The sequence below is a fragment of the Oryza brachyantha genome, chromosome 1 (assembly GCF_000231095.2).
Source record: "Oryza brachyantha chromosome 1, ObraRS2, whole genome shotgun sequence".
NCBI classification, from domain to species: Eukaryota; Viridiplantae; Streptophyta; class Magnoliopsida; order Poales; family Poaceae; genus Oryza; species Oryza brachyantha.
In genome coordinates, this window is record NC_023163.2 from 27,273,984 (window position 1) to 27,300,041 (window position 26,058).

The window sequence follows — 26,058 nt, forward strand, 5'->3', positions numbered from 1 at the left end:
CCTCCTCTTGGAGCCAAAACCCCAAAAGGGGCGCACATCCCCAACGCCAAGAAGGGACCACAGGGCGTACACCACAGAGCACGGCGTAATGTTACGGGGCAAAGGTAAGGGTTTCTGACGAATTTCACCACAGGTCCACGATAGGGACAAAACGTTACACGAGCATAACGTTCTCAGGAGGAACCGAGGAAGATTTCTTCTTTCATCACATTCTATACGGGGACTAAATTGCACCCCGATAAGCAACGGAGCCCTAAGTACAGCGTCGAAAATAAAGTACAGCGGTTAACTTCAATGTAGCATGTGCTCCAGGACTCCAATTACATTAATCAACACAATTCTACGTTCGCAACTTGGGTGTCCTTGCAAACACAAGAAATGGTCCGTTGTAGCTCATAGGCTCTTGAGTCTTTCCATGGTTGGACCTAAGATTAAACATATAGTTTAGAGAATTCAAGATTCCACTACGTACAACCTATACGTGTCAACAAACGAAAAGACTAAGGGACAAACGTTTACTCTAATGAACACTTTGTATATATAAACTTTACAAACCTTTATATATATATACACACAAACATTTTTAGTGTATAATTCGTTATATACATTATTTTTAAGATAATAATTTTTATGTACATATTTTTGCTATATACTTTATATGCTACAAGTAATTTTCTATACATAAAATTTCTAGGATAAAATAAAACTTAAAGCATACAAATACAAATTATAAAAAAGTGTATATATAAGTCTTTTCTATATATATTGTTTGTGTGGTTACATATGTGGGATCGTTCCCTTGTCAGACTCACTCATCAAGTGAGGGCACGTATAACAGTCTAAACATATGTTATCTATTTAGCATACACATATAGTCAAATAAATAAGTTATACAATTAGTTATCTATTTTGTTGTCTTTGTTATATTTAATATTTTTATGTGCATGCAGATCAATGCACAAAGTTTTTTTTAGTAAAAGCAAATTGTATGCGACTCGGGAGCACGTGCATGAACAGACGATAAACGAAGAGGACATGACTAATTTTTTCTTAAGTTAATACTGCCCATAAATCAATTAAGAGCATCCCAACAGCTCATCTAAATTTGGTCATCCATATTTTTATTTGGATGATCATCTAAAACAGTTTAATCATTCATATCTCTTTATACTCCAGCAGATCATTCATATATGACATCCTCTATATTTCTTTAGAGAATGGAGAGAGAACATCTAAATATAAATATAGTGTTTAAAAGATATGATAGATGTTATGTTGGGGCTTTACTTGTATCCTTCATCCTCTTTTTTTAAATAGAGGATGAGATAAAATAACTATTGGGATACTCTAATCTGATGTAAATGTATAGATAAGAACCGTTGTTTCTATGCTATACATGCTTTGAAGTTTGAAGAAGAAGTAAACTGCTGTGTTGGAAAATTTCGAGCTGTAATATCGGGGTTAATAGAGGGGCAGAACGCAATCAACGCAAAGTTTTTGTGCGCATATGCTTCTCGTCTCTCTCTCTTTCTTCTGACTTCTTTGCGCTTCCAGGCTCCAGTCCAGTCCTTGCTCTCCTCGTCCTCCGTCACTCGCAGACCCGTCCTCTCGCCTCGCCTCGCTTCGCTTCCAAGTCCCAATGCCGAAGCAACAGCTTACCTCACGGCGCGCGCCAAGGTCTTGAGCGCACCCCAAGCCGTGATACGCACATGGCGGCGCCGGGGCTGGACGAGGTCATGGCGTTCCTCACCGACCACGGCTTCGAGAGCACCGCCTCCGCCCTCCGCGACGACGTCCTCGCGCGCGCCTCCGCCGCCGGGGACGCCGACTCCGATGCCGCGTTAGATCCCCAGCTCCCGCCCCTCCGGTTGCCGGCGTCCACCTCCGCAGGCGGTGGGGCGGCGGCGGAGCCTGCAAGCCCCGGCTCCAGCAATGATTCGGCGTCGTCCTCTGCCTTCGTCAGCATGCGCTCCTCACCCTCAGGTAGTCAGGGGATCAGAGCACAAAGCTAGTACATATTTTTGTCACCTCAACGTTGAACGCATCTCTTCTCATTTTCCGAGGCTGTCAGTTATGTCGCACAAAATCTCGATCTGTGCGCCGATTTTTTTTTGACGGCTATGGTTGGCTTTGGGTCCAATTCGAACCTACTGGATCAAAGCCAGCATATTTCCACGCGTATCTTCATAGGCGAAAATTTTGATCTTTTGATCTAGTAGGGGACTGGCTAAACCCTGCCCCGTGGGTTCTGCACTTTGTTAAATTCTTATATCCCGGTGTTCTAATTTGTGTGTTTTGTCACGATTTGATCCTAAATTTGATCTTGTTTGGGGAGATTAGGGATGCTGAATCCGTATGGACTGTGGTCGCCGCCGCACTCGGACGCATCATCATCGGAGATGGAGTTTGGCACAGCGCGCCAGTACGACGCCACCGACTTCTTTTTCCAAGAAGGTTGGCTTTATGACGACCATCTCTTCCATAGCAAGCCGGAGCTGGACAACAACAATGGGGAAGACAAGGAGGAGGACAAGTTTGTCCTTGGTGTCCACGATGGCTCAGGGAGCATAGAAATGGGAGTGCTTAGTGCCGGTGACGATCACCGCCACGAACATGTTGGAGATGTCGGTTGTGAGGGATGCGCGGAGGTGTACACGTGTTCATCACCGCTCTGCGGATGCTGTGGCGTGGGACTGAAGAACGAGGAGGGGCTAGAGGTGATCAAGGATCCTAGCTCCACCGTGTATGGGAGGTACCAGATCATTGATGACCAGACAGAGATACTTGATGAGTGTGGCATGGATGGGCTTCAGTTGAAGCACCCTGGGGACGCTGTGCTCGAGTGTCATTTGCCAAGAGATTCTGGGGAAGGAGATGAGCGATCGGAGCCGAGTGTAGTGGAGAAGGAGCTTCAAATGCTCAGTTCATTTGGTACTAGTGCTGATGCAGATGCTTTTACAGGTAAGTACTTCTGAAGTCTGAACATTTCTTCTTGACTTCACTTTCTGGTACTCGTACTCCATTGTATATAGTACTAATATTCTTTTTAAAAAATACAGTATTTGTACTGATTTTAACCTTCTTTGTGCTGATGAAGATATTGTGAATTTATTTATTGAAGTGGGGGAACAGTGTTGTGTTGAAATGGTGGTCTGATTCAATTTCAACTAGAATTGGTGTTAGGCTTTGTATGACAGTGCAGAAGGTGCTGAATGAGAAATGTCTTGTTACTCTTGTAAACTGAGATTGACTGTTAATACGCACAGAGCCAAAGAAAAATGGTGCGCTTTAGTGGTAACCTTTTTCTTCAACATTTCTGAGGTTATATGGTTATGCTTCACATGGGTTTTCTTTGTATATTTAGAGGAATCGAAATTTCTCCTGCTCTTCAACACATAACTTGGCTTCTGTAATACAAAAACAATGAAATGAATCTGGAATTAAACATGCATAATTGAAGGAGACATTTTTAAGAAAGCAATGTCAAACCTATTTTACTATTAATCGCACTGAATTATTTTTGTTTACCAACAGTTGTGTTAATTTGCCATTTAATTCCAGCCATCTTCTTATCCTGTATAAAGATTATGTTTGCTTGTTTTTTGGTTAGTTTCATGCTAATGCCTGTTGTCTTTAGGTCCTGGAATTGTGTGGGATATCAGAGACAATGCCAAGGTGAATGATAGCATTGAAAAGAATATGAAAAATAGTAGCGACAAACATCTGAAAGAAGGTTATAGCATAGACCCTTTCCCTGAGAGTGCTGATGATGATGCCTTTGAGTTTGGAGATATCGGGCCATTGAGTAGTGATGCCCGAAACTCTACTGTTAAAGCTGAGGAAGAAGACACAAAGACAAATGTTGATCTCTCTCTCGCTAATTTCCATCGAGAATATGAGGTATTTGAACTGAGAATTGTCCACCGCAAGAACAGGTTCACAATTACATCTTGTTTTCCCCTTTTATTCTTCCACTTTGGTTCTTAAATGATACTCTCAACTTAGTTCTATGCTCATATAGTAGGCCTTCACTGCAGGACCGGATTTGAAGCAAGCAAAGATTTCCCCATTGTCATAAATTCAGTTATAGCAGGAAGATATTATGTCACTGAATACCTTGGCTCAGCTGCATTCAGTAAAGTTGTGCAAGCACATGATCTTCAGACAGGAACGGATATTTGCCTTAAAATAATAAAAAATGATAAGGATTTCTTTGATCAGAGTCTGGATGAAATCAAGCTTCTGAAGTTTGTGAACAAATATGATCCATTAGATGAGCATCATGTGTTGCGTCTCTATGACTATTTTTATCATCAGGTATATCAGTTAAGAAATAAAGTTGATACTCCCTTTGCATTTATGTTATGCTGCATACTTCTTGGTTATTCTGAACCTATGGAAGTTTCTAAAGGGTTATACTGCAAGCTTTTAGCAAATTTTCGAAAGGACTTATGATGGCTAATCAATATAGCCTTTTATTTACATGTGCTTTCTTAAATTACTTGCGCATGTTTACTTGTAGAAAATCGTAAACATTGCATGCATTATTGGCAGGAACACCTTTTTATTGTCACTGAATTACTGCGAGCAAATCTATATGAATTCCAAAAATACAATCAGGAATCTGGTGGTGAAGCATACTTCACATTGCCTAGAATACAGGTATGTTCGACCGTTCTATACTAAAGATGTTATTTATAATTGTTGCATATGCATGAATACTTTCAGTTCAATTTGCAGCATTCACAATACGCAAGTCCCTAATCAATTTAATATGCTTTGTCTAAACAGAAAAAGTTTTGGAGTCGTACTTGATCATTTTCTTGAAATGCTAGTGTTGCCAATGAAATCACTGTCTTCAATGCAATTAAATTTAACTTAAGAAAGTTAAAAAGTTCTGATGAAACAAAAGCTTCTCTTTTATTTCAGTCAATAGCTCGGCAATGTTTAGAAGCCTTGGTATATTTGCATCATTTGAGGATCATTCACTGTGACCTGAAGCCTGAGAATATCCTTATAAAGAGCTACAGCAGGTGCGAAATTAAGATTATTGATCTTGGAAGTAGTTGCTTCTTGACGGACAATTTATGCCTCTATGTACAATCACGGTCTTATCGAGCTCCTGAGGTCATTTTGGGCCTTCCTTATGATCAGAGGATTGATATTTGGTCTCTTGGTTGCATCCTTGCGGAACTCTACACTGGTGATGTAAGAAGTTTCTGAGCCTTGCTGATCTTCTTTTTGGCCCCATGTTGACTTTTTAGCTATGTTAAACCCATAGTGGCTGTTGCCAGAGCGTGTAGCATCTTATGAATGTTCCAACACGCTGCATTAAAGTAGTGAGTTGACATGTTTGAGACCTTTCTTTGTTGTCTAAATGCTATGCAACATATAGCTACAAACAGAAAAATAGAGATCCAGTTTCTGTGCTTGAGTAAATTTGAATACTGTAGACATATAGGATGTCTTTTTCTCCTTTAAATTTTGGGGGACAAGGACAGGCTTTAATAGACCATTACAAACAGAAATGTGTTATATTGAAATGAATATTGTGCTTCAAGTTATTTTATTGTTCATCGATATGGAAACAAAGTTCTAAAATTTAAAAGAAGCTAACCATGTAATTATAATTCCTAATTGGTACACATAACAGGTATTATTTCCTAATGAACCAGTGCCCATGATGCTTGCTCAAATGATCGGGATAATTGGCCCAATTGACATGGAAATGCTTGCACTGGGAGAGGAGACACAAAAGTATTTCACCGATGATTACGACCTTTTCACCAAGAACGAGGTACAGTTAATTTCTAAGTTCTATAGCACTGATGAGTCCATGTTAGACGTTTGGAGTCTAGTTTATTTTCTACTATACATACTCAAGATTTAGTTCCGTTGTCTTTGTTCTCCGGTGGAAAGAAGTAGCCTTCCTTGTGAACATTATTAACTCTGGGGTCTAGTTATAATCATTCAGTACTGAACTCCTTTTATTGCCTACCTCATTTCTATTCAGGAAACAGATCAATTCGAGTATTTGATCCCACAGAAGTCCTCTCTGCAACGTCACTTGCAATGCGCTGACTCAGAGTTTGTTGATTTTCTGTCCTATCTGCTGCAAATAAACCCCAGAAGAAGACCAACAGCAAGTGAAGCACTACAACATCATTGGCTTTCATTTGCATACTAACGACTAATGAGAAATCAACCGGTCGTTTCGTCTGTTTTAATTCCTTTGTTCGATTGCTCCCAAGTCGAATCTTCTGCAAAATGGATTCTGATATTTCCCCCATGACATGGAACATTACACATTCCTTGAGTTTTAGAAGGATTTACCTCTGTGGTTGCAGAGTTTTCTTATTCCGTTTCTCCAGGGCAATTCTTGGAGTGGAAGCCCTGCTTTCAGTGTTAAGATTCATGAGTGTATGTAAATATGAGGAATTTTTCCTGTGTACATGTACAGTTGAAACAAGCTCTTTGTAAGCCTCTGGTTCTTCTTTGACAGCAGAATGAAAATACGAAATAATCATCCAGCATTTATTCAGCTGTGGACGTACTTATATTAAAATCTGCCCCTTATAATCCCGTGGAGATTTATTTGTTTTGTTAAATAGAAGAAAATACCGAGAAAGTGAAAATATAAGTATTTTTACGTTGTTTAACAAGTTTAGATTAAAATACTATGACTAAATAAAGAATGGACGAAGGATACCTGAGAAAATAGAGAATGGACGAATGGTACGTGAGGTAAAATAAAAAATATTAAATAAGAAGTGATTAATAAAATAAGTAGTATCGTAAATCTATAAAATTTAAATCTTAAAAATATTTATATTTTGAAATTGAAACATACTATAACATTCAATCATCCACTCTTCACCGTGTTGAACAAAAATCCAGTCATCCACTCTTCACCGTGTGTAACAAAAACAAGTTCGTCTCGTTAGAAATTTTTAGTCTTCGAGTAACACCGCTACGGCGCCACCGAGAGGTGCAACCATTGTAGGCAGTAGCACAGCGCGGGCGAGCAAGGGCAGTGTACACCCAGCCCGACGACTCCTGGCCATCCGATCCTGAACCAACGTCTCGGATCGGATTCGATGGCGACACGGCACGCAAAAATCTCCCTCCTATCCATTCTCCCCGTGCACCGCCACACTCCTCCACGACCAGCCAGCGACCAATGCCGCCGATCGCGGCCGCGGCCACCGCCGCGCTCCCTTCGCCCTCCTCCTCCCACCGCCGCCTCCCCGCCACCGCAAAATCCGTCTGGGTAAACCCCAGCCTCCCCAGCTCCCACCCCCTCCGCCGCAAGCCCCCCGAGCCCCAGCAGCAGCACCAGGACCACGTGCCGGACCTCCCCGCGCTCCTCGCGGAGCTCTCCGCCGCGCGCACGGCCTCCGACCTGGCCGCCGCGCTCTCCCCGCACCGCCCCGTCTCCCCGCGCCTCCTCGGCACGCTCCTCTCCCGCCTGCCCGACGCGCGCCGCGGCGTCGCGCTGCTCGACCTCCTCGCGCCGGACCTCCCCGCCTCCGCGCTCCTCATACCGTACAACCTCCTGCTCCGCTCCGCCTGCCGCGCCGGGATGCTCCGCCTCGCGTCCGGCCTCCTCCTGGAGATGCGGGACAGGGGGGTCGCCCCCGACGCGTTCTCGTACTCCACGCTCCTCGCCGCGCTCACCCGTGCGGGACACCTCGACCACGCGCTCACCTTCCTGCCGCTCATGGAGGACGACGCCGTGGCCCCTGACCTCGTGCTCTTCTCCAACCTCATCCACCTCGCCCTCCGCGCGGGCGACGCGCCCAAGGCGCTGGCGCTCTTCTCCCGCCTCCGGGCCGCGGGGATCAAGCCCGACCTCAAGGCCTACAACGCCGCCATCGCCGCGTACTGCAAGTCCGGCCTGCTCCGGGACGCCAAGCGGCTCCTCCTCCACGACATTCCCTCCGACGGCGTCGCGCCCGACGCGGAGTCCTACTCCCCCATCCTCGCCGCGCTGGCGCGCCGCGGCCAGCACCTCGCCGCCGTTTCGCTCTTCACCCACATGCGCTCCGTGGCGGGCGTCAAGCCCGACCTGTCGGTGTTCAACATCGTGCTCAACGCGTACGGGCAGCTCGACCTCGCGCGCGACGCGGACCGCCTGTTCTGGTCCATGCGCCGTGCTGGGGTAACCCCGAGCGTGGTGACCTACAATACCATGCTCCGCGTGTACGGCGACGCCGGGCTGTTCGGGGAAGCGGTTCACCTGTTCGGCCTCATGCGCACCGCCGCCTCCGATGGCGGTGATCGCGGTGGCAGCGTCAAGCCGAACGTGGTGACGTACAACACCATGATCGCCATCTACGGCAAGTCGCTGGAGGACGAGAAGGCGGGGAGCCTGGTGCAGGACATGCAAGCCAATGGCATCCCGCCCAATGCCATTACCTACTCCACCATCTTGTCCATATGGGTGAAGGCCGGGAAGCTCGACCGTGCCGGCAAGCTGTTCGGTAAGCTCCGCGAGGCCGGCACGGAGATTGACCCGGTGCTGTACCAGACGATGGTCGTCGCCTACGAGCGCGCCGGGCTTGTTTCACAGGCCAAGCGTCTGTTGCATGAGCTCAAAGACTCAGAGGACGTCCCCAAGGAGACATCCATCAAAATCTTGGCGAGTGCCGGCCGGGTGGAGGAGGCCGCGTGGCTGTTCCGCCGCGCAGCCGACGCCGGCGAGATCAGGGACACATCGGTGTACCGAACGATGGTCGACTTGTTCGCAAAGAACCGGAGGCACCGGAATGTGGTTGAGGTGTTCGACGAAATGAGGAAGGCAGGCTCTCTACCGGACTCGGAGACGATTGCCATCACCATGAATGCTCATGGTAAGCTGAAGGAGTTCGACGAGGCGGCCGAGCTGTACCGGGCGATGAGGGAGGAAGGGTGCGTCTTCTCAGACAGAGTGCACTTCCAGATGGTCAGCCTGCTTGGTGCTCAGAAGGACTTCGACGCTCTGGAAGCACTGCTCGGTGAGCTTAGCGACGACCCGAGCATCGACAAGAGGGAGCTTTACCTTGTGGCTGCCGGCGTGTATGAGAGAGCATGCAAGTTTGATGAGTCGTCCCAGATTATCAGACAGATAAGAAGCCCCAATGCTTTTGGTGCCAATGAAGTTCAGACGAGAAGATCCAGTATCTCCGGCGACAGATTCAGGCAAGACAGCAATGCTGTCACTGAAAACTCAAGGCTGTAAACCTGCAAGTGCTCGTGGCCACTGTAGAAGTTATTTTTCAGTTAAATTTTAGATACCGATGTGTTATCATTCATCGGTGGCTCGGTGCCGCTTGTTTGGGCATAGGCCTTTGTAAATAATATCACACATTGATGGAGTGAGGATGCAATTTCCGTTCTGATGGTGAACGAAACCTTTGCTGAACGATCAAGCAGAGTGTTTGGCATCATAACCATTAAGACTATCTGTGCTATCAACAATGAAATTTTACAAACAGATGGTGCTATACAGCAACTGACGTTTTAAATGACCCACTACACATTAAAATCTAACATTCTGCTAGATTACAATCCCTTTATCTTCAGACGTGGCAAATCTGTACGAACATTGACTTGATTTTATCAGGATTCGGGAAACCTAAACGAATATAAATAATAATGTACAGGTGCTATCCCCTAACAAGGGACTTATGGCATGGGAGGCCTTGGAGCCTTCATCAAAACAATTACATATGGCGGCTGCAAAAATTATACTGTCTGGTCAGTTTGGGGGATGCCATGTTTTTGGAACCATTCTGGCATATGAAACCTTTCATATAACGCTGGTCTAACATCTCTCTGGAGAGACAGATGCTTCAGAAGTGGAAATATAACTTCCATGAGCTGAAAACGTTTTAAAAGGAAAAATTAGTAAATAGTGAAAACTCGAACATGACTAGAGATTGGTGGCAGTTATTGCCTACCTGATCATCGTTATGTTGTCCGGCTGAAAACGGAACACAGGGTATTCCATTCAATGGTTGCAATATGAAACTGAATGGATTGTTATCAACAATGACAACTCTACAGAAATCTTTCGACACACAAGAAAGATCTTTGACGTGTTCTCTGTACTCCCTGAAATTGTGCATCCCACAGATATCAGATAGAGCATTGGCCAAACACCAAACCATTTGGCACAAATCTCAGCAAGCAGGGTAATGCAACGATCAGAATGCAGCTGCAGCACCATGATAATATAGTAAAACACCATTTATATCATTGGAAAGTTAACTGTAACTTACGTAGTAACAGTTGATGGACGATATAGACGGAGTTTGAATATGTTGTGGACATCTATTCTGTCAACTAGAGGTCTTGCATAACCTGAGAACAAAACATGGGCATGAGAGGTGATGCTAATTGGGTTTAAAACCTTAAATGAATGAACAAAAATAGTAGCAGGCACATACCTTCCAAACCTGCTGTAAAGAGAATAAGATCTGCAAAATCACTAGTTTTCTGCAAGAATTCGTGCAAACCAGGACGTTCAAAAACGGTGACATGATTAACCTTCTGTCTCCCTTCAACATCCTTTACAGGTTACAACAGCAAAAGATCCTTTAGCAGTAGTGATTAAAATCATTACATAGATTAGGGGAAGTCACTAGTTCTGTACCTTCTCAGTGGATATGCACTCCATGTCAAAGCAATGTAGTCCAGCTTCAACAGCTTGGGTGCGTACAATAGCAGGAAGACTGGACGATTCATATGCAGAAACTAAAGTCTCATCCAAATCAAGCACCACCTAAATAGATAACCCAAATATTTTCAGAAATGGTGAATGAATGGATTACAGTTATCATTTGGTTTGTTTTATGTAAAATTGCAAGCTCAACAAGAAAAAAAATCCAAGTTCTTCACTCACCAAAACAAAATATTCTAACAGGACACCCTGATATGAGCAAATTAGCCAACATTGATCCCACCACAATCCATATATACTCACCAAATGTATAATCTCGAAATCCTGATTCAATTTCAATCCTAACCCATCATCACCAAATGCATCATCCCGCAACACTGCTCAAATATCTACTCATCTATACATCAACAGAGCTGTGCTAGAAACTGCAGGCAGTGTATTGTCTCGGTAAAGTGTTAACACCGCTAACATGGCAATTTTGGAATATTGAATCACCATTTCATGAATTACTCAAGCAGTATCATTCAGAGAGAAGGATTAACACCATTGTTGACGGCTACAGAAGCACCTGAATGGGGACTGCAGGACAACAACAAATTGCACATGCTCGTAAACCAAGACAACAAACTCATAGCAATTCAAACCCACAACAAAGGTCAGATTCACAGCCAATACAGTAGTTAGCTACAAAATTAAACAAATCGAATTGCCTGGATTAAGCCGGAATAGCAACCAGCTAACCTCAAACCAATCGCTCTACGTTCTACGTATATACCAAATCCTAAATCGCACACAAAGGCCGAAACATCAATCAAACAGATCAAGAGACTCCTCCAACAATCTACTGTTCTATCCAAATGGCGCCCGTATCATTCCTAAACTCCCAATTTTCCCCTTCCAACTACCAAGGACACCAATAGCGGCAACGAATCCACTCAAAACCGAATCTTTTCGTACCATGAGGCGCTGCAGGGACTCGGGTGGAGGCGTCGGAGCAGGGGCCGCGTCCACCGGGATCTCGGAGCGGAGTGGCATGAAGGCCACCGACGGCGACTGCTCGGAGTCCGCCGGCCCGGAGAGGAGCGGGTAGCGGAAGCCGACGAAGGAGAGGAGCTGGGCGCAGGAGGGGGTGCCGCGGAGGATCTGGAGCAGGACCTGGAGGAGGAACCCGATCCACCCCACCACCGCCTGCCACGCCTGCGCCGCCACCTTCCCCCGCTGCTGCTGCTGCGCCGCCGCCGCCGCGGCCGGCGAGTACACCTCCGCCGCTGCCATGATCGCGCCCCCGCGAGCGACGGAGCCCGTCGCGCGACGTGCCTAGGCCGGGGCAGCGGGGGGAGGAGGCGAGGCCGGAGAGGCAACCGGAGAAGGGGAGAGGACGTGGTGGTGGTGGTGGTCGACTGGTCGTGGTCGGTCTTTGAGGCCGCGGCCCCGTGTCCCGCATACGACGTGTCCTGGTGCGTCGTTACCGGGGTGGCCTTAGCGGAGTTAGGGGATTGGGGGTGATTGGTGGTAGATTTGGTGGGCCCACTTGTCAGTGAGGGAGTACGGCTCGTCTGGCGAGCTGCCCTGGAGTGTGATTATACTTACGTGCACACGGAGTTTTCTCCATTAAATATGTGTGCAATGCGGGTGTGCTTCTGCTTCTGTTTGGGTTGTGTTTATCCTATATGGTTTGCTCTGACGAAGTAGCAATCGAGAAACAGTAAGGTTGACAAGTTATTATTTATTGTACATGCTAATGAATTCATTCAATCATGTAAGTTGATTTTCTAGGAACCATGTGTTTTGATTGTTATAGGATTTGTAATCTTTTTGTTGAGTAGTTCTGATTCTCAAATCATCTAGAATAAGACATGAATTTCTTGTATAGGTTAAATGGCTAATTGCATACTGCTGTACACAAAAATTGGAATTACAAATAAAATTGGTCTATCCAAAATAACAGTCATATCTATATATGTTTGTCTATCTTGAAAAGAACGCACCATATTCAAGGAGGCTACAAATTTCCATGTTAATCGAGAAAATAAAAATATTTTAATTGTTAAATGATGCGATCTAGATTATAATTGTACATATCAACCGATGTAGTTGTATATAAACTAAAACCATATCTATTGAAATAAATATAAATTGTCATATATAAAATCCAAATCTACAGAATTTAAATCTAATTAAGAGTTGTATATGAAATCCAAACATCATAGAAATAGAAAATAGAATATGTATGTTAAAGCTAACTCATGAATTATCTAGCTCTACGCAAAATTGCATGGGCAATCCCCTACTTGCTTTTAGAAAAAAAAATCCCAAATTTTGCTTTTAAACTAGAATGAGACTATATAATGGTATAGACTTGATACCTCTTAGCATGTGTATTGAGATTGATACCCAGGTAACAGCCTATCCATTCCCAACAGTATTACCATTTGGTAGTATTTCTATTTAAACAAATAAGTATATACTTATGTATGTTGTATGTAGTACTTGTACTAACAAAACGGTAGATTAGACATCGTTGGGGTCATCTTTTCACTTTTACATATAAAAAAACCAAATGACATATTTGCAAACAAAAACATATTTAAGAATAAAATTTTTATATACTATTATTATTGATCTAAAAACAAAGCCTATAAAATAAACTACGATGAATAAACATTAAAATCAACTTCAAATTTAAGATTATAAATTCAAATTTTTATTTATAAGAATAAAAAAACGAAAATATGAGGGTGCGTATTTCTTAGGTGGCATACCTATAGTATTTCCTCACCTCGCAAGAAAGAAGTCCTCCAAAAGATGCCATGCCCTGCACCAAAGGTATGCTTTGCCATTATTTCTTTCTTGTTGATTATACCTAAGCAGGCCACCTTTGATACTTTTTTAGCTCCGGGAGCAATGGAAAAACAAGTGGGACAGACTCCATGAATATCGTTTGGTAAAAGACACCTAACCAAAAGCCGGGCAACGAGAGTACAATAAAAAGGGCCTTATCTTGTTCGGTTGAAATAATCGCCATCACGTGTTGATTAAAGTTAAGAAAAATCAGAAATAACATCTATTTAGAAAAAAGAAATGGCCCCTCTAGGACTGTGCATTGTCAACTGTCGTCATATATAGATGATAACGTTACTGAATGTTCGGATGATTCATGCTGTTGATTAGATTGTGCATTCTCTGAAATCTTTGGCCAGGTAAATACGGACATGTTGATGGATGAAGATTTCACCCATGAAGTTTTGGATGGCAGAAGTTTTCGTACTGGGATGGCATTAAGATTGGGGACAAAGGTGTTACAAGAGAATCGAGTTGAGGCTTGTGTGTGTTTTATGAGTTCTGAATGTCTTCACTACGGTCCCTCAACTCATTAGTTTTTGTCCTGTTCATTGTCCACACATGTTTGTCATCTTTCCTCCCTCTTTTATGGCAGTGGTCAATAACTCAACTTGCCATCAATGAACAAACCCAATCTTACATTTCCTCTGGCAAAAATCACAGTTGACAATGGTTGAAATCCCACGACACCGTAAAATACAATCATAGGAGAGGTTGTTGGAGGTTCTGAATCTGTCCAGGCAGCGAAAGGAATGAACGGGTCATCAGGTTGATTTTTAGTGAGGAGATTTGTTCCAATTTTGTAATATCACAGGGTTAATTTAGCAGAGGTGGTTTTAGAAAATTCAGATACTGAGGAAGCGTCTTCAGCTTGGCTACGCTCTCCGGCCACTCGTAGCTAGCTGGCTGGCTGGCTGGCTGGCTGCTTCGGAATTGGAACTTATCAATACTGTTCTGATGTCACAGCATGGATGAGTCCAAAATTTTATCAGCAAACGCTTCTATGCTGTTCATTGGTTGCGCCATCGCCTGTCTCGAGCTGGAACAGGAATATGCGGCGCATTGCGACCTTGGATTGCACCAAAATCTATAACAAAAGTGAAATTAAGCTACTGGTAGCTTTCAGGCTTATCTTATCTGTACTGTTAGAGGCTCAGAGCAGACTGATTGTATTAGCATCATATTCATACACAGGAATTTAACCACCAGATCAGCAGGAGTACTACTGCATAATTACTGTTTCCATGGCGACCTGACAATGGAATCTTTAGCCTGCCTCTTCTTCGCTGTTAGCTCGTAGGGATGCTCTAATTAGAGCCACTCGAATGCTGCGTTCATCGACTGATATTTTTGCCAGTCTTTTCCCTGGCTTCGGTGTGCATACTTTCTAAAACAGTCTAATAGTGTATTTTGCACGAAAAGTACTACCTCGAGTTTGTAAAGTAGATTTTTTATTTTTAAACAGATTTTTAAACTTGTAATAGTTAATTCCACCGTCTATATTATAAAAAAAATAAAAATAAGAAAATAGATATCTTTCTTACGTTAAAATAACACGACCTGAAAACATGAAAAAATGCTCGTTACTTCTATCCCAAAATATAAGCATGTATAGTTATTGAGCATAGATTAAGATGATGTCAAAAAATTTTCTTCTAGTCATTCCATGATAATTTTGAGTTTTGAATTAATTATATTTTCTTTGTAAGATTCTGCTTAAATCTGAAATCATTGAAATCCTATGAATATTTATAATTTGGGATAGACAGTACTTGTTTAGCTTCACTTTTTTTTTCTTTTCAGATTCCTTGGATCTGGAAGTAAGCAACAGAGAGTTGAAGCCTTGAAAAATAAAAGGGGTGACAAACGGAGGTGGCTTGCAGTGCCAGATCAGGGCCAGCTACTCCTAATCCCCAAGAGAGGAAGTGGTTTTGACTACTTTTTGAACGCAGCTGCTGGGGATTAGTTTGTTGCCACTTGCCACCAGCGCTTTAGCAACATTGTTTAATTGTACTTTCAATTGGTTAACAGGGGAGAGAGTAGCGTAAGCTTTCCACGAATATTGTCTAATTCTCACGCAATCATATTGTTGTACAACTGGATTCCATAAAACCGGAAGTTTGATGCATAAGAGATGACCAACAAATACCAAAAAAACTTGTTATCAAAATTGTGTTTATATGATTTCTAATTACATTTCAAGACGTAAATATATTACTTCATCCAACAGATTTATAAAAACTAATCCCAATAACAAAAGCTTTCAAACTAGATGTATTTGTAAGATTTAAATTTTATACAATAATATAAGTATTTCTGTACATATTTTCAATAACATTAACTATTTCAATAATTTTAGCGTCAATCATATGCTTAGAAATGAGTCTAATCAATTCAAAATTTTAAAAATTGAGATTGTGTAAAAAAATAGAAAAAATTATACTATATATTGGAACCAAGGTTATCTTTTCTTTTTTCTAAGAAAAAAAATCAAACGATATATTTGTAAATAAAAATTAATTTGTGATAAAAGTTTATATATAAGTGTGTCCATAGCGATCTAAAAGTAAAAACTAAAAAAATAAGAAACTTCAAAATCAACTCTAATGGAAGGTTAAAATTTTAAATATTGATTTATAAGTACGGGTAAAAGCAAAAATATAAGGTTCGTATGGTACAATGTACAATGTGGAGATTTTTTTTATTTTTAAAATATTTTTAATAAATAATTTTATTACTGATATTGAAAAAATATTTTGACTATATGAACCGCTTGACTATGCCACTGACGCTGCCAAATATTTCTAAGGTAAAAATATTTTCTTTAAGATTTAGTAATAAAATAATTTATTAAATATGTTTAAAAAATAAAAAAAATCCAAGACGAGCTTCAGATCTAGTCGAAGATGTGGACAAGAGCACGAGCGTCCTGTCTACGAAAGCACGCCTCTCCCTCCGTCCTGTCCGTTCCACGGTTCCAGCTTCGTTGCCGGCATCGCATCTCCGCGTGTACCCACGTTCGCAGATAGCCGGAATACGGCTGGAGCGGACGTGTGGATGCAATAGAAGCTGCGTGTCGGTCCAGTTTGAGCCCAAGCCACACAAAAAAACCGTTTCGGGCGCGCGCACGCGCGCCACGTACGCGGGTGGGGCACCGCGGCAATGCAGGCGATTCACCCGGGCCGCTCGTGCAGCGTCGGCCGTTTCTGCCGCCGGCGCCGCGAGGCTTCTCCCTTCCTGCAGCCGCTCCATCGAAGCAGAGGCGGCGGCGGCGGCGGCAAAGGGGTGGGGGGAGCAGTGAGGTGCGGCGCGAGGGGAGCCGCCCGGGCGGCGCGGGCCATGGAGATGGAGGAGGCGAGGGCGGTGACGGTGCGGGCGGTGGAGGCCACACCGGAGTCGTTCGCGCCGTTCGGCCAGGTCGTCGCCGCCACCCCCGACGGCGATGAGTTCGGCCCCCACGACGCGCAGCTCGACCTCAGCCTCGGCATCCCAAGGTCAGGATACTCTTTGCAGAACACTCTGGTAGCTGCACGAGGCTCATGCTAAGCTACTGGGCGCTGTCACGTTACACGTAGGATTATGTCGAGCCTTTCCATTTTCTAGAAAAAAATCGCGCAATCCAATCGCGTCACGGTCGCTACGCCAACACTGGTTCGCTCCGGCCATGGAGGAGTTGAGGGTGGTGACGCTGCGGGCGGTGGAGGCCACGCCCGAGTCCTTCGCGCCGTTCGGCCAGGTGGTCGCCGCCTCCTCCGGCGCCGGCGGCGACCACTTCGGTCCCGACGACGCCCAACTCGACCTCAGCCGCGGCGCCCCAAGGTCTCAAGATGCCGCCGATCTCGTTGCGGCTCCACACGCGCGCGCTAGCTAGCATCGATCGATCCCTCTGGATCTCTGATTTCTGCGCTGGATTAGGCGAAAGATTCGAAAGTTTTACATCTTCTCTGCCTCGCAGGTTCTACATCATGAGGTTGGAGAAACGGCCGCTAAAGTTCCGGACGATCACCCACCACGCCAGCGTGACCCAGTGCCTCGGCTCCATCGGCGGCGAGGATTGGTACCTCGGCGTGGCCAAGCCTTCGATCGTGGATGGGGCACATGAGCAGGGCAGCGATGGGAGGAAGCCCGTGCAGTCGCGTGCTGGTCACTGCTACCTTCCTCCCGATCCAGCTGAAGTTTGCGTCTTCAGGGTTTCTGGCTCTAAGTTTCTGAAGCTGCACATCGGGACCTGGCATGCCGGGCCGTTGTTTAAGGCAGATGCGGTGGATTTCTACAATCTGGAGCTGAGCAACACCAATGTGAGTGCTATGTATTAAACTTCCACTTACTGGTTATTGATTCTTGCGATCAGTAATATCAGTCCTGGTGCTGGGAAATATTAGTAGCTTATTTTTTTGCCGGGCATATTAGTAGCTTATTGAATTTAAAAGAGTGATTTTGTGGTCGTGGAGGAGGGTAGTAAAGAGTAATGTTACGGTCGTTGAGGAGGTGTTAGGGAGTAACTAATTCCTCTCAATAAATCTAATCATAACCTATTGTATGGCCGTGCGTAAACTAGAATCGTGCCCTTGTCTGTGTTCACGCATATCAGTAGCAATTTGTGGCATAGATATATCCCTACCTTTTAAACTTGATGATTGATATTTCTCTTGGAGTCGGATGCAATTGTAGCAAGCAAACTTATTCAACTTTTAATTTTACCAATCTTTATCGCTGATAACAGTGTGTGATCTTGGTTGCAATACTCAGTACTATATGTTTGGACAATCACAAAACTATGAAAACGTTTTGCTAGAATAGTTTCTATGGTCCCGTGCAAAATACTAAAGTTGCGCCTCCCTTATAGATATTTCATGAAGTGGTTCATGAGAATTTTCTCTATGTGCACTGTTCACATAAAATCTTTAATCCCTTAATCGCCTTTTAGGCATTTTGGGGAGTTGTCTGGTTTAATGCGTTTGCATTGTATGCCGTTCATTGAAGCAGCACATTTATGCAATGACTCATTTCAGTCATTTGGTGATTCATATTGCCGTCCTAGTGAATAAACTTGGTTCTGCCTATTGTTGACTTATATGGATGATTTCATAATTGTATTCGTTGCCAATAAACTAGGTTGGTGGTAATAATCTTCTCTAGATGAATGATTGTCAGTCAGAGTTGAAAACTTACCTGGCAGTCTCTGATTGTTGATGTGTCCAGAGCCCAAATCCACAGTCCTGTTATTGTCACAACTCACAAGAATGGACTACCATCTTACTGAACGTGCTGGTTCTAGATTGGCTGTGTTTATATAGTTACAAAACGGATGGACTCCAGTATTCTGATGCTCGTCTGATCTAAAATGAACTAATTGTCTGCTAGTTGGAGGCCAGTGGCCGTAGGAGACTCTCCTGCTATTTGTCGTCAAAAGAGTTAAAGTGCAATGACAGGACCCATAATCCTACTTTTGTTAATAGTGCAGGAATAACAAGGTCTTTCTTTCCAAAACAACTCAATTGTTGTACTAAAGGAAGTCCAGCAATGCTATATAAAAAAAAGGTATAACAATGTAGTTGGTCTGACAAGTTTGGTGGTCGTCCTTTTTCCCATAACTTCTGTGTTGTTGTCTTTCTTTTTAGAGAACTTCTGTATACAGTACATGTCAAGTGGTCTGCCAAGTTTATCATCTTCTTCTTGGGATGTGCAGTTCAGTTACTACAGCATGCCACTGCCACCATCGGGCTTACGTTAATTGTTCATTTGGCAAACTACAATTGCTACCTTGAAGTTAAACTGAACATGTATGGTGTTTGCTTCAGTTTTCTGCCCTACAATTTCCATATCAGAAGTCATAATACTCCTACATTTTTATTTTCAGATTGTCGACCACACTACACACGATTTCAGCAAAGATGGTGTAACTTTTGTGATCGAGGACTGACGCATTTCGCAACCGCTGTTCAGTAAGACAGTAACGAAATGCACCTGCAGGTTGCATACTGCTCGCTGATCATTTCTGTATCCTGAGTTTTCAGTGAACAATCCGTATGCAAATGTGATGTACAATGCACATATGAGCTGCATCCTCAAGTCCTTGTAAAATAAAAAATAAAAAGGAACCAAGGGAGCTTCCAATGGTACGCCCAAAAGCCGTCCAGTATGAAATGATGTGCGCTTTTCCTGAAAACAGTATGAATGATTGAGCCAATGGATGATGTGTTTCCGGGGAGAACACTATCAGGCAGTGGAGCGTTTCTGGTATAGTGGCTGTCATACTACTACGCTTTGCAATGCTCGGTACCGCGAAAAAAATCTTATTGACATAACCAGAAAAATCTCGTTATCAAGGAAGTGACTTTGCACGCACGCGCAATTCGACGCGGTGAGATCTGCAGGGGAGGATCGACGCCTCGACGGTGACCATACGGACAACGACGCGCCCTGCCGCTTCGACTTTCTCCTGAGTTGTACCGGCCGTGGCTATGGATTTGGACACTTGTCCGCTCCGCTGGGTCGATCGGCTCGGTGAGGCGGCGGCGCCGGCGGCAGGGCTCTCGCCCCATACCCACGGCCGGGTCAGTGCTCATCGAGGTCGGGGACGATGGCGCGACGTCGCCCCAGGCTCAAAAAATATAGTATTTTTTTGTAGGGAAAGGATTTGGCTTTGGCCTCCGATTCCTCTCGCACCCGCCACGTTTCCACGACGCCCACGTCCATCCACCCTGGTCAGAGCGAAAAGCCGGCACCCATGCTGATTAGCCGCTGCCTAGCAACCGATTAGCGAGTTTATCGATTAATTAACTGGATATAGAGGCTGCTGGTAGTAATCCGCTGCGCTGCTCATAAAAAGCAATCGTTGGAGAAGCAAAAGCGCACGGCACGAGGGACGCCGATCCTCCGTGTCCGTTGGCTCAACTCGACCAAACAACCGCCTTTTTTTTTAGTCTCCACTCTCTCCACTCCCCCCATCCATTGCCCCCCGTTTCTCTCTCTGATCGGCAGAAAAGTGGACGCTCCGGCGCCTGGGCGAGCGCCATGGTGAGGTCTCTCGACAGCTACTCCTCCATCAAAGATGTCACCTACAGGTTCGATTCGATTCGAGTCTTCCCCCTGATTGCTCCCGCTTGTCGAAAAATTGGTTCTTGGGTCAAAGCAGTTACCAAATTCGGTTCTTTTTGTCGGTTACGGTGATCTTTTTTAGTTTGATTCGGCGAGTAGTTCTCCAACAAGGAATTGTGGTATATGGTGTAGTTTCCTTGATTTGGGTTGGAGGGAATCCGATTCCTGGTGCTGGTTGATGGCCAGATCGTCCTGAATCATTTGCTTTTGCGCAAGTGTAAACAGTGTGTTTGTGTGGAGTTTCCTCTTGCGAATTCTCAAGTTCTGAGTGCTGTGTCTACTTGGCGGCAGCTGCGGATACTGCGGCTATGCGCTGAACCTGAGCTCGTCGACGCGGAACACGGCGAACATCGGGTCCAAGTACGGGAAGCAGATCAAGAAGGGAGTCGTCTCCTTCTTCGCGGTCGACGAGAGCCGGTTCACGCAGGCCGACGAGGTGACCTGCGTGCCCTACTTCCACTCGCGGCGCTCCTGGGGACTCTTCCGGCGGAGGTCGCGGCTGCTGTGTCGGAAGTGCGGCGGCCGCATCGGCAGCGCCTACGAGGAGGACGACCCCGCCGCGCTGTCCGCGTGCGACGCCGACGGCGGCCCGGATGACCTGCGCACGACTAGCTCCGGGAGCAGCGGCGGCGGCAGCACCATCAGCAGCAGCGCGTCTAGCCGGAGGAACTACGTGATCAAGATCAACGCGCTGCAACCCTCGTCGGACGATTCTGATGCTGTCGCCTTCACCCTATGACGATTCAGCTGTAGCCTGCCATTCTTCCTGCTGCCTGGTTGGATTTGCTGCAGCCTGGAATTTGTGTGGGGGAGTTCAGAAAGGGAGAAGTTGCAGCTAACGCAAAGGATCGCCATGGCAATGAGCTTTTGGAAGGGCTAACACCATCATGGTCTTGAGTCACCTTTGCTGTCTGTAGTAGGCTAGTTGTGCCTCTTTTTTTTTTTTCTTTTCATTTCTTCTGTGAATTGGAGGGAGTATACACTGGTTGTTGAATTTTGGATATGTTAATATTAAAATGGACAAAGTTTGCTGTAAGTGGCTTGGCTGGTTTGAGTTTGTAGTATCTCATGAGGTTCATAGAGGTTGCAATTTTGAGTCATCCTGCTGTACCTGAATGCCTTCTGTGCTTGAGTAGTTCTCTACATGGGTTCTTCATTCCTCTTCTAAGAAAGCATGGGTTGGTGCATTTGTGTCAGTTACTGAATATAAATTATCTATTGATTTTAAAGTTGCAGAAGTAGGCATATACCTTCAAATTTGTTAAGCTGATAAGTTGAACCATAATTATTTAGCTGAACTCATGTAAGAAGGGCCCCAGGTGAGTTCATGTTCATACAAAGTTATTTAGATGATGTACATAACAGGTTCATACAAACCAGTGCCTCAGTTGTATGGCATGGTAAAGATCGCTATAAGAACATATGATTAAAATTTCTAATCCAAAAAGGAATGAATGTAAATAGCAAGCTGACAGATAATTTTCTGAGAGTGTTGTAAACCTGTAAATTTTACTGCTCAAAGAATCAGTATCAGTATCATATACAAAGCTCTTTAGCTGCAGCAGTACGACTGTCAGGTTTTCCTATTAGCTAGTAAGAAACATACATACATTCAGTAGAGATAGTTGAATATCATGTTGTAATAATCAAATCAAATTAAAAAATAATGTAGAACACTTTAGCACTTTATATGATTGTCGTACTTTACTATACCATTCTGCTTCAATAGTTATTGAGTTGGCATTGGTATATTCTGCAAGAAGTGTCTGAACAATATAAGTGCTTCTCGAGGCCGGTGTAGTGGTACCTCATGTCCTGCGCCTGTTACAGTAACGAGAGTTAATCCTTTGTAAACTTGACTCCAACCTCCAACCTGCAAGAGAAATATATCATCATATTCAAATTATTCACTCAGATCCAGAATATTCTCAGAACAGTACTTAGTTTTAGTGAACTGACCTTTCCGTGGTCATACCAAGGGTACCAATTGACCAGAGTTGGAAGCTTAAGGGCATCTATTGAGTACCTTGTTGCAGTAACAGGAACTACAGCGTCTGTATCCCCACTGTGAAAAGGTGAAAAGAAAAGCACATAGCCAGTTAAGTCATCTCACCATAATATAATGGATAACTCTTCTTTTAGATAGTGATAATGAATTAACTCTTCGACAGACCTGAAAACCCATATCCTGATACCAGCTGCAATTAACTCTTGGTAGATAGGAAGCATAGATTTAGGGGAATCTGCCCAGTAGGATCCAACAATATCGCTGTAGAATAGACCAAATGAGTATACGTGTGTCTAAGAAGAGCAGAACTCTTAAGGCACAGTTATCAGCTATATGTTTTAAAACCTGCAAGTTTTCCATGGGTATTGAATCCCAGTGGTATTAGCATGCATCGCTATCTGCACTTCTGGCCGATTGTAGTAAATATTTGAGTATCTTTCTGTGCAAGGATCATATGCTCTGGATAACCAAGGCTGTGGATGGCAACATGATGTTAGGTACAAACAGTATGGCAACAATTATCTACTGATATACATATAGGCATCAAATCAAGCTGAAAACTGGAAAACAACATTAAATTAAGGTCCTGCAAAGTACAGCCGAATATTGCAGAACCATCAACCCATGCATTCTATCTGATCTAGATTGGGTGATATAACTTTATGTATTCAAGCAGTGTCAATTGGCACAATAGGATATATGCAATCTCCTACCTCCATTTCAAAATGTAAGTATTTCTAAGTTGTTTAATAGATATTAAGGTTAGAAAGAAAACATTGTGGTATCCCTTAATAAATGAAGAATGGATGGAGGTAGGTGGGGATAAAATGAGAAGAAATTTTGAATGAGAACTGAATGATGGGACGAGTAGTATAAATAGTGCTAGAAATGTTTATATTTTGATACAGGATTCAAATCCCATACATGCTTATATTTTGGAACGAAGTAAGTATTATTTATATATAACAAAACAATATAACTGAAATCAGTAATAACTTCTTAGTTCTAACAAAAGAAATTAGTTCTAGCCAAACTGTATATTTAGTCAAAAATAAGTTTACATATTGCATCCTTTACTTCATTTTGTAAAATTGGATTCCTAAAGGAAATTTTCTCGGTTATATGCTGCATCTGCAGCTACTTTTCTCATTCTTTCTTAATTAGAACAGTTCAAATATACCTTGAAACTAAGTAAACTTCCTCCACATTCATTGTGTTTCGAGTAGTCAATCAATTGGCATTATTACAGTTTGGCCATCTAAATAGAGCTGTTATTATGTCTCAAGTGTAGCAGTACAGCAATTCATGCTTGCCATGTTATCTGATACTCCTACTTAACTAGCATTTGGTGATTGTTATTGCACTGTTTTCTGCTCATCGTGTCTTATTAGCAAATGGGCCATTCCATAACGATCTAAAGAGTGGAACTAGATCTATAGAACCAAGTTGGGACACAGGATGATCTCGGTTATTAAAAGTCAAGTGAAGAAAACACTTACATAGCGTCCTCCTAGGCCAAGTTTGAGAGAGGCTGTATTATTGCAGGGCTTTGTATACAGGCTATAAGGATCGATATTGCCTTCTTCTGTACTGGCTATGTTCAGGTTCTTGGCACACTCAGGAGAAGGGTGCTCCGAGGACTCAAGCAAACATGTCGTCTTCAGGTTGTGATAAGTGTTGTCAGAGATCAGACCATGAGTCCACCAATACTCAAAGGTACCAAGATAGTCGTGGTAGTCATCAGTAACCGCATTTCCCACCTTTTCATTCAGAAACCACAAAAATTCAGAAACTAGTATAGGCATACTCAAAGTAGAACAGGCAGAACATGGATTTCAGGTATCTACCAAGAATCCTTTAAGATTAATTGTTGGATTCTGAATGCCCTTGTTCTGTTCATAGATGAGCTGGGCTAACTGAGGAACGTAGTGCCCTGCAAACACCAAGGAAACATACATCCCAAACATTTTAAGTCTTTAATCCACAAGGTGGCAAAACAGAAAAATGAAAATATTTCATGCAAACTTACCTGCATAGCTCTCTCCAGCAATGTAGAACTCCCTGTACTTGTATTGCGGGAATCTCTCCAACCAGTTCACCAGAAAAGCATAAGTGTCCAATGCTACAAGATAAAAGCAAGTGACAAGTAATCGGTACCTGAACCATGTAATATCAGGGAAGAATGGCCTCGAGTTTGTTACCTGTCCTCACATCTCCTGCGACGTACAGATCCAACGTCTTGTTCGTGTACGAGAAACCCACGCCGGCCGGCGACTCCAAGAACAGCAAATTGGCAGCTGCAATCACCAACAGAAAGAAAAAAAAAGACGAAATTAGTCAACAGCCAGCTACTCCTAACACTACCACTGTAGCATATCTTGCTGCAAGTCTGTAACAATGGAGCACAAGGACACAATTGCAGCTACGCACCCTTGTTCCAAGAATTGGGGTTCAGAAACAGCGTCTTCCCGTCCGGCCTGATCCGGAACGGGCCGACCTCCTCCGACGCGCCGTACCCGACCGACGAGCACCCCGGTCCGCCGTTGAGCCACAGGACGAGCGGCGCGATGGGCCCGGCGGCCGGCACCGCCTCCACCAGCCAGTAGAAGAGCGCGCGGCCGTGCGCCTGGTTGACCGTGACGTAGCCGGAGTACTGCGAGAAACTCACCTTGGCCGGCTGGCCGGGGAGCTCCCGGATCCGGTCACTCTCCTGGTCCCCCAATGCCGCGGCCGCCACTGACACTGACAGCACTAGCAGCACCAAGGCCGCTGCGACCTCGTGAGCCATTACGAGCTCCAATGGCCGGAGCTGAGCTCGCAAAGCAAGAAGCTTCGAGTTGCTCGGTACGCAACTCTCCTGCTGCTACTGAACAAGAAGAGCTATAAGAAATTCAGAGCTAGCCACCAAAGGAGGTTGCTTGCATGGATTTCAGTGAGGGGGTCGTGACTTTTGATCCTTACGCCACCCTCCGCCTCTCTCATTGACCAAGGAGAGCAAGGGACAGCTCAGGAAGAACTCAGCCGGGACCCCTCGGCAACGCTAAAGAAATGGAGCGGCGGCAGGACGGCGGCTGAGCTCATTCGCTCTGACCAGCGGCGCGCCCGACGACAGAGAGGAGGAGCGGCTACGGGAAAGGTAGTACAAGCGGAAATGTGCGGAGATTTTCCTTCCTTTCCCCGCCGGGATGATTGATTGGCGCCAGTACAGCTCAGGGAAGGAGAAAAAGGCGCGGATCAGATCACGTACTACTGGCACGCCGAACCGGAGGATCGATTGCGAGATTAGGTAAGAGCGCCTGCCTGCCTGCCGCTGCGTGCGCTACAGATCGGGCGCACTGCTAGTGCTCGCTCGCGCTTGCGCTGTAGCGCAGCGACGCGGCAAGTGGGGGTGTCGGCAACTCGGCATTTTAGTATAGTGGAGGCGGTGGCGATGGTGGCGTTGGCG

The 26,058-nt window shown here is 44.5% G+C and overlaps 6 protein-coding genes across 7 annotated transcripts; 4 read left to right on the plus strand and 2 right to left on the minus strand.

Annotated features, from left to right (window-relative positions):
* The first annotated feature begins 1,528 nt into the window (after nt 1-1,528).
* On the plus strand, nt 1,529-6,565 carry LOC102718785 (dual specificity tyrosine-phosphorylation-regulated kinase 2-like). 2 transcript variants are annotated; one of them, XM_006644894.2, is made up of 8 exons: nt 1,529-1,983; nt 2,341-2,961; nt 3,638-3,935; nt 4,038-4,317; nt 4,555-4,662; nt 4,930-5,208; nt 5,654-5,797; nt 6,014-6,565. In XM_006644894.2, exons 1-8 carry the CDS (start codon nt 1,710-1,712, stop codon nt 6,185-6,187), a joined length of 2,178 nt encoding a protein of 725 aa, XP_006644957.1. In that variant the 5' UTR covers nt 1,529-1,709; the 3' UTR covers nt 6,188-6,565. The 2 variants fall into 2 exon arrangements, with proteins under 2 accessions (XP_006644957.1, XP_015688254.1); XM_015832768.1 differs by lacking the exon at nt 6,014-6,565 and having other exon boundaries at nt 1,562-1,983; nt 5,676-5,763.
* Nucleotides 6,566-7,135: 570 nt separating this feature from the next.
* On the plus strand, nt 7,136-9,344 carry LOC102719060 (pentatricopeptide repeat-containing protein At5g39980, chloroplastic). The gene has a single exon (XM_006644895.3). It carries the CDS (start codon nt 7,181-7,183, stop codon nt 9,218-9,220), a length of 2,040 nt encoding a protein of 679 aa, XP_006644958.2. The 5' UTR covers nt 7,136-7,180; the 3' UTR covers nt 9,221-9,344.
* A 55-nt stretch (nt 9,345-9,399) lies between these two features.
* Nucleotides 9,400-12,097, minus strand: LOC102706436 (CTD small phosphatase-like protein). Its single transcript, XM_006646390.3, has 6 exons — nt 11,621-12,097; nt 10,637-10,765; nt 10,431-10,551; nt 10,263-10,344; nt 9,942-10,095; nt 9,400-9,861 (listed from the first exon to the last, which is right to left on the minus strand). Exons 1-6 carry the CDS (start codon nt 11,936-11,938, stop codon nt 9,727-9,729), a joined length of 939 nt encoding a protein of 312 aa, XP_006646453.3. The 5' UTR covers nt 11,939-12,097; the 3' UTR covers nt 9,400-9,726.
* A 4,532-nt stretch (nt 12,098-16,629) lies between these two features.
* LOC102719339 lies at nt 16,630-19,673 on the plus strand. The gene is made up of 3 exons (XM_040522040.1): nt 16,630-16,998; nt 17,460-17,802; nt 19,365-19,673. Exons 1-3 carry the CDS (start codon nt 16,667-16,669, stop codon nt 19,425-19,427), a joined length of 738 nt encoding a protein of 245 aa, XP_040377974.1. The 5' UTR covers nt 16,630-16,666; the 3' UTR covers nt 19,428-19,673.
* A 637-nt stretch (nt 19,674-20,310) lies between these two features.
* Nucleotides 20,311-21,838, plus strand: LOC102719629 (uncharacterized protein At4g08330, chloroplastic-like). The gene is made up of 2 exons (XM_006644897.3): nt 20,311-20,571; nt 20,897-21,838. The coding sequence occupies exons 1-2, from the start codon at nt 20,522-20,524 to the stop codon at nt 21,342-21,344; spliced, it is 498 nt and encodes a 165-aa protein (XP_006644960.1). The 5' UTR covers nt 20,311-20,521; the 3' UTR covers nt 21,345-21,838.
* Nucleotides 21,839-22,089: 251 nt separating this feature from the next.
* On the minus strand, nt 22,090-25,401 carry LOC102719909 (serine carboxypeptidase-like 27). Its single transcript, XM_006644898.2, has 9 exons — nt 25,044-25,401; nt 24,815-24,910; nt 24,643-24,735; nt 24,461-24,546; nt 24,113-24,373; nt 22,959-23,086; nt 22,779-22,874; nt 22,565-22,670; nt 22,090-22,478 (listed from the first exon to the last, which is right to left on the minus strand). The coding sequence occupies exons 1-9, from the start codon at nt 25,399-25,401 to the stop codon at nt 22,335-22,337; spliced, it is 1,368 nt and encodes a 455-aa protein (XP_006644961.2). The 3' UTR covers nt 22,090-22,334.
* Between the last annotated feature and the right edge of the window lie 657 nt (nt 25,402-26,058).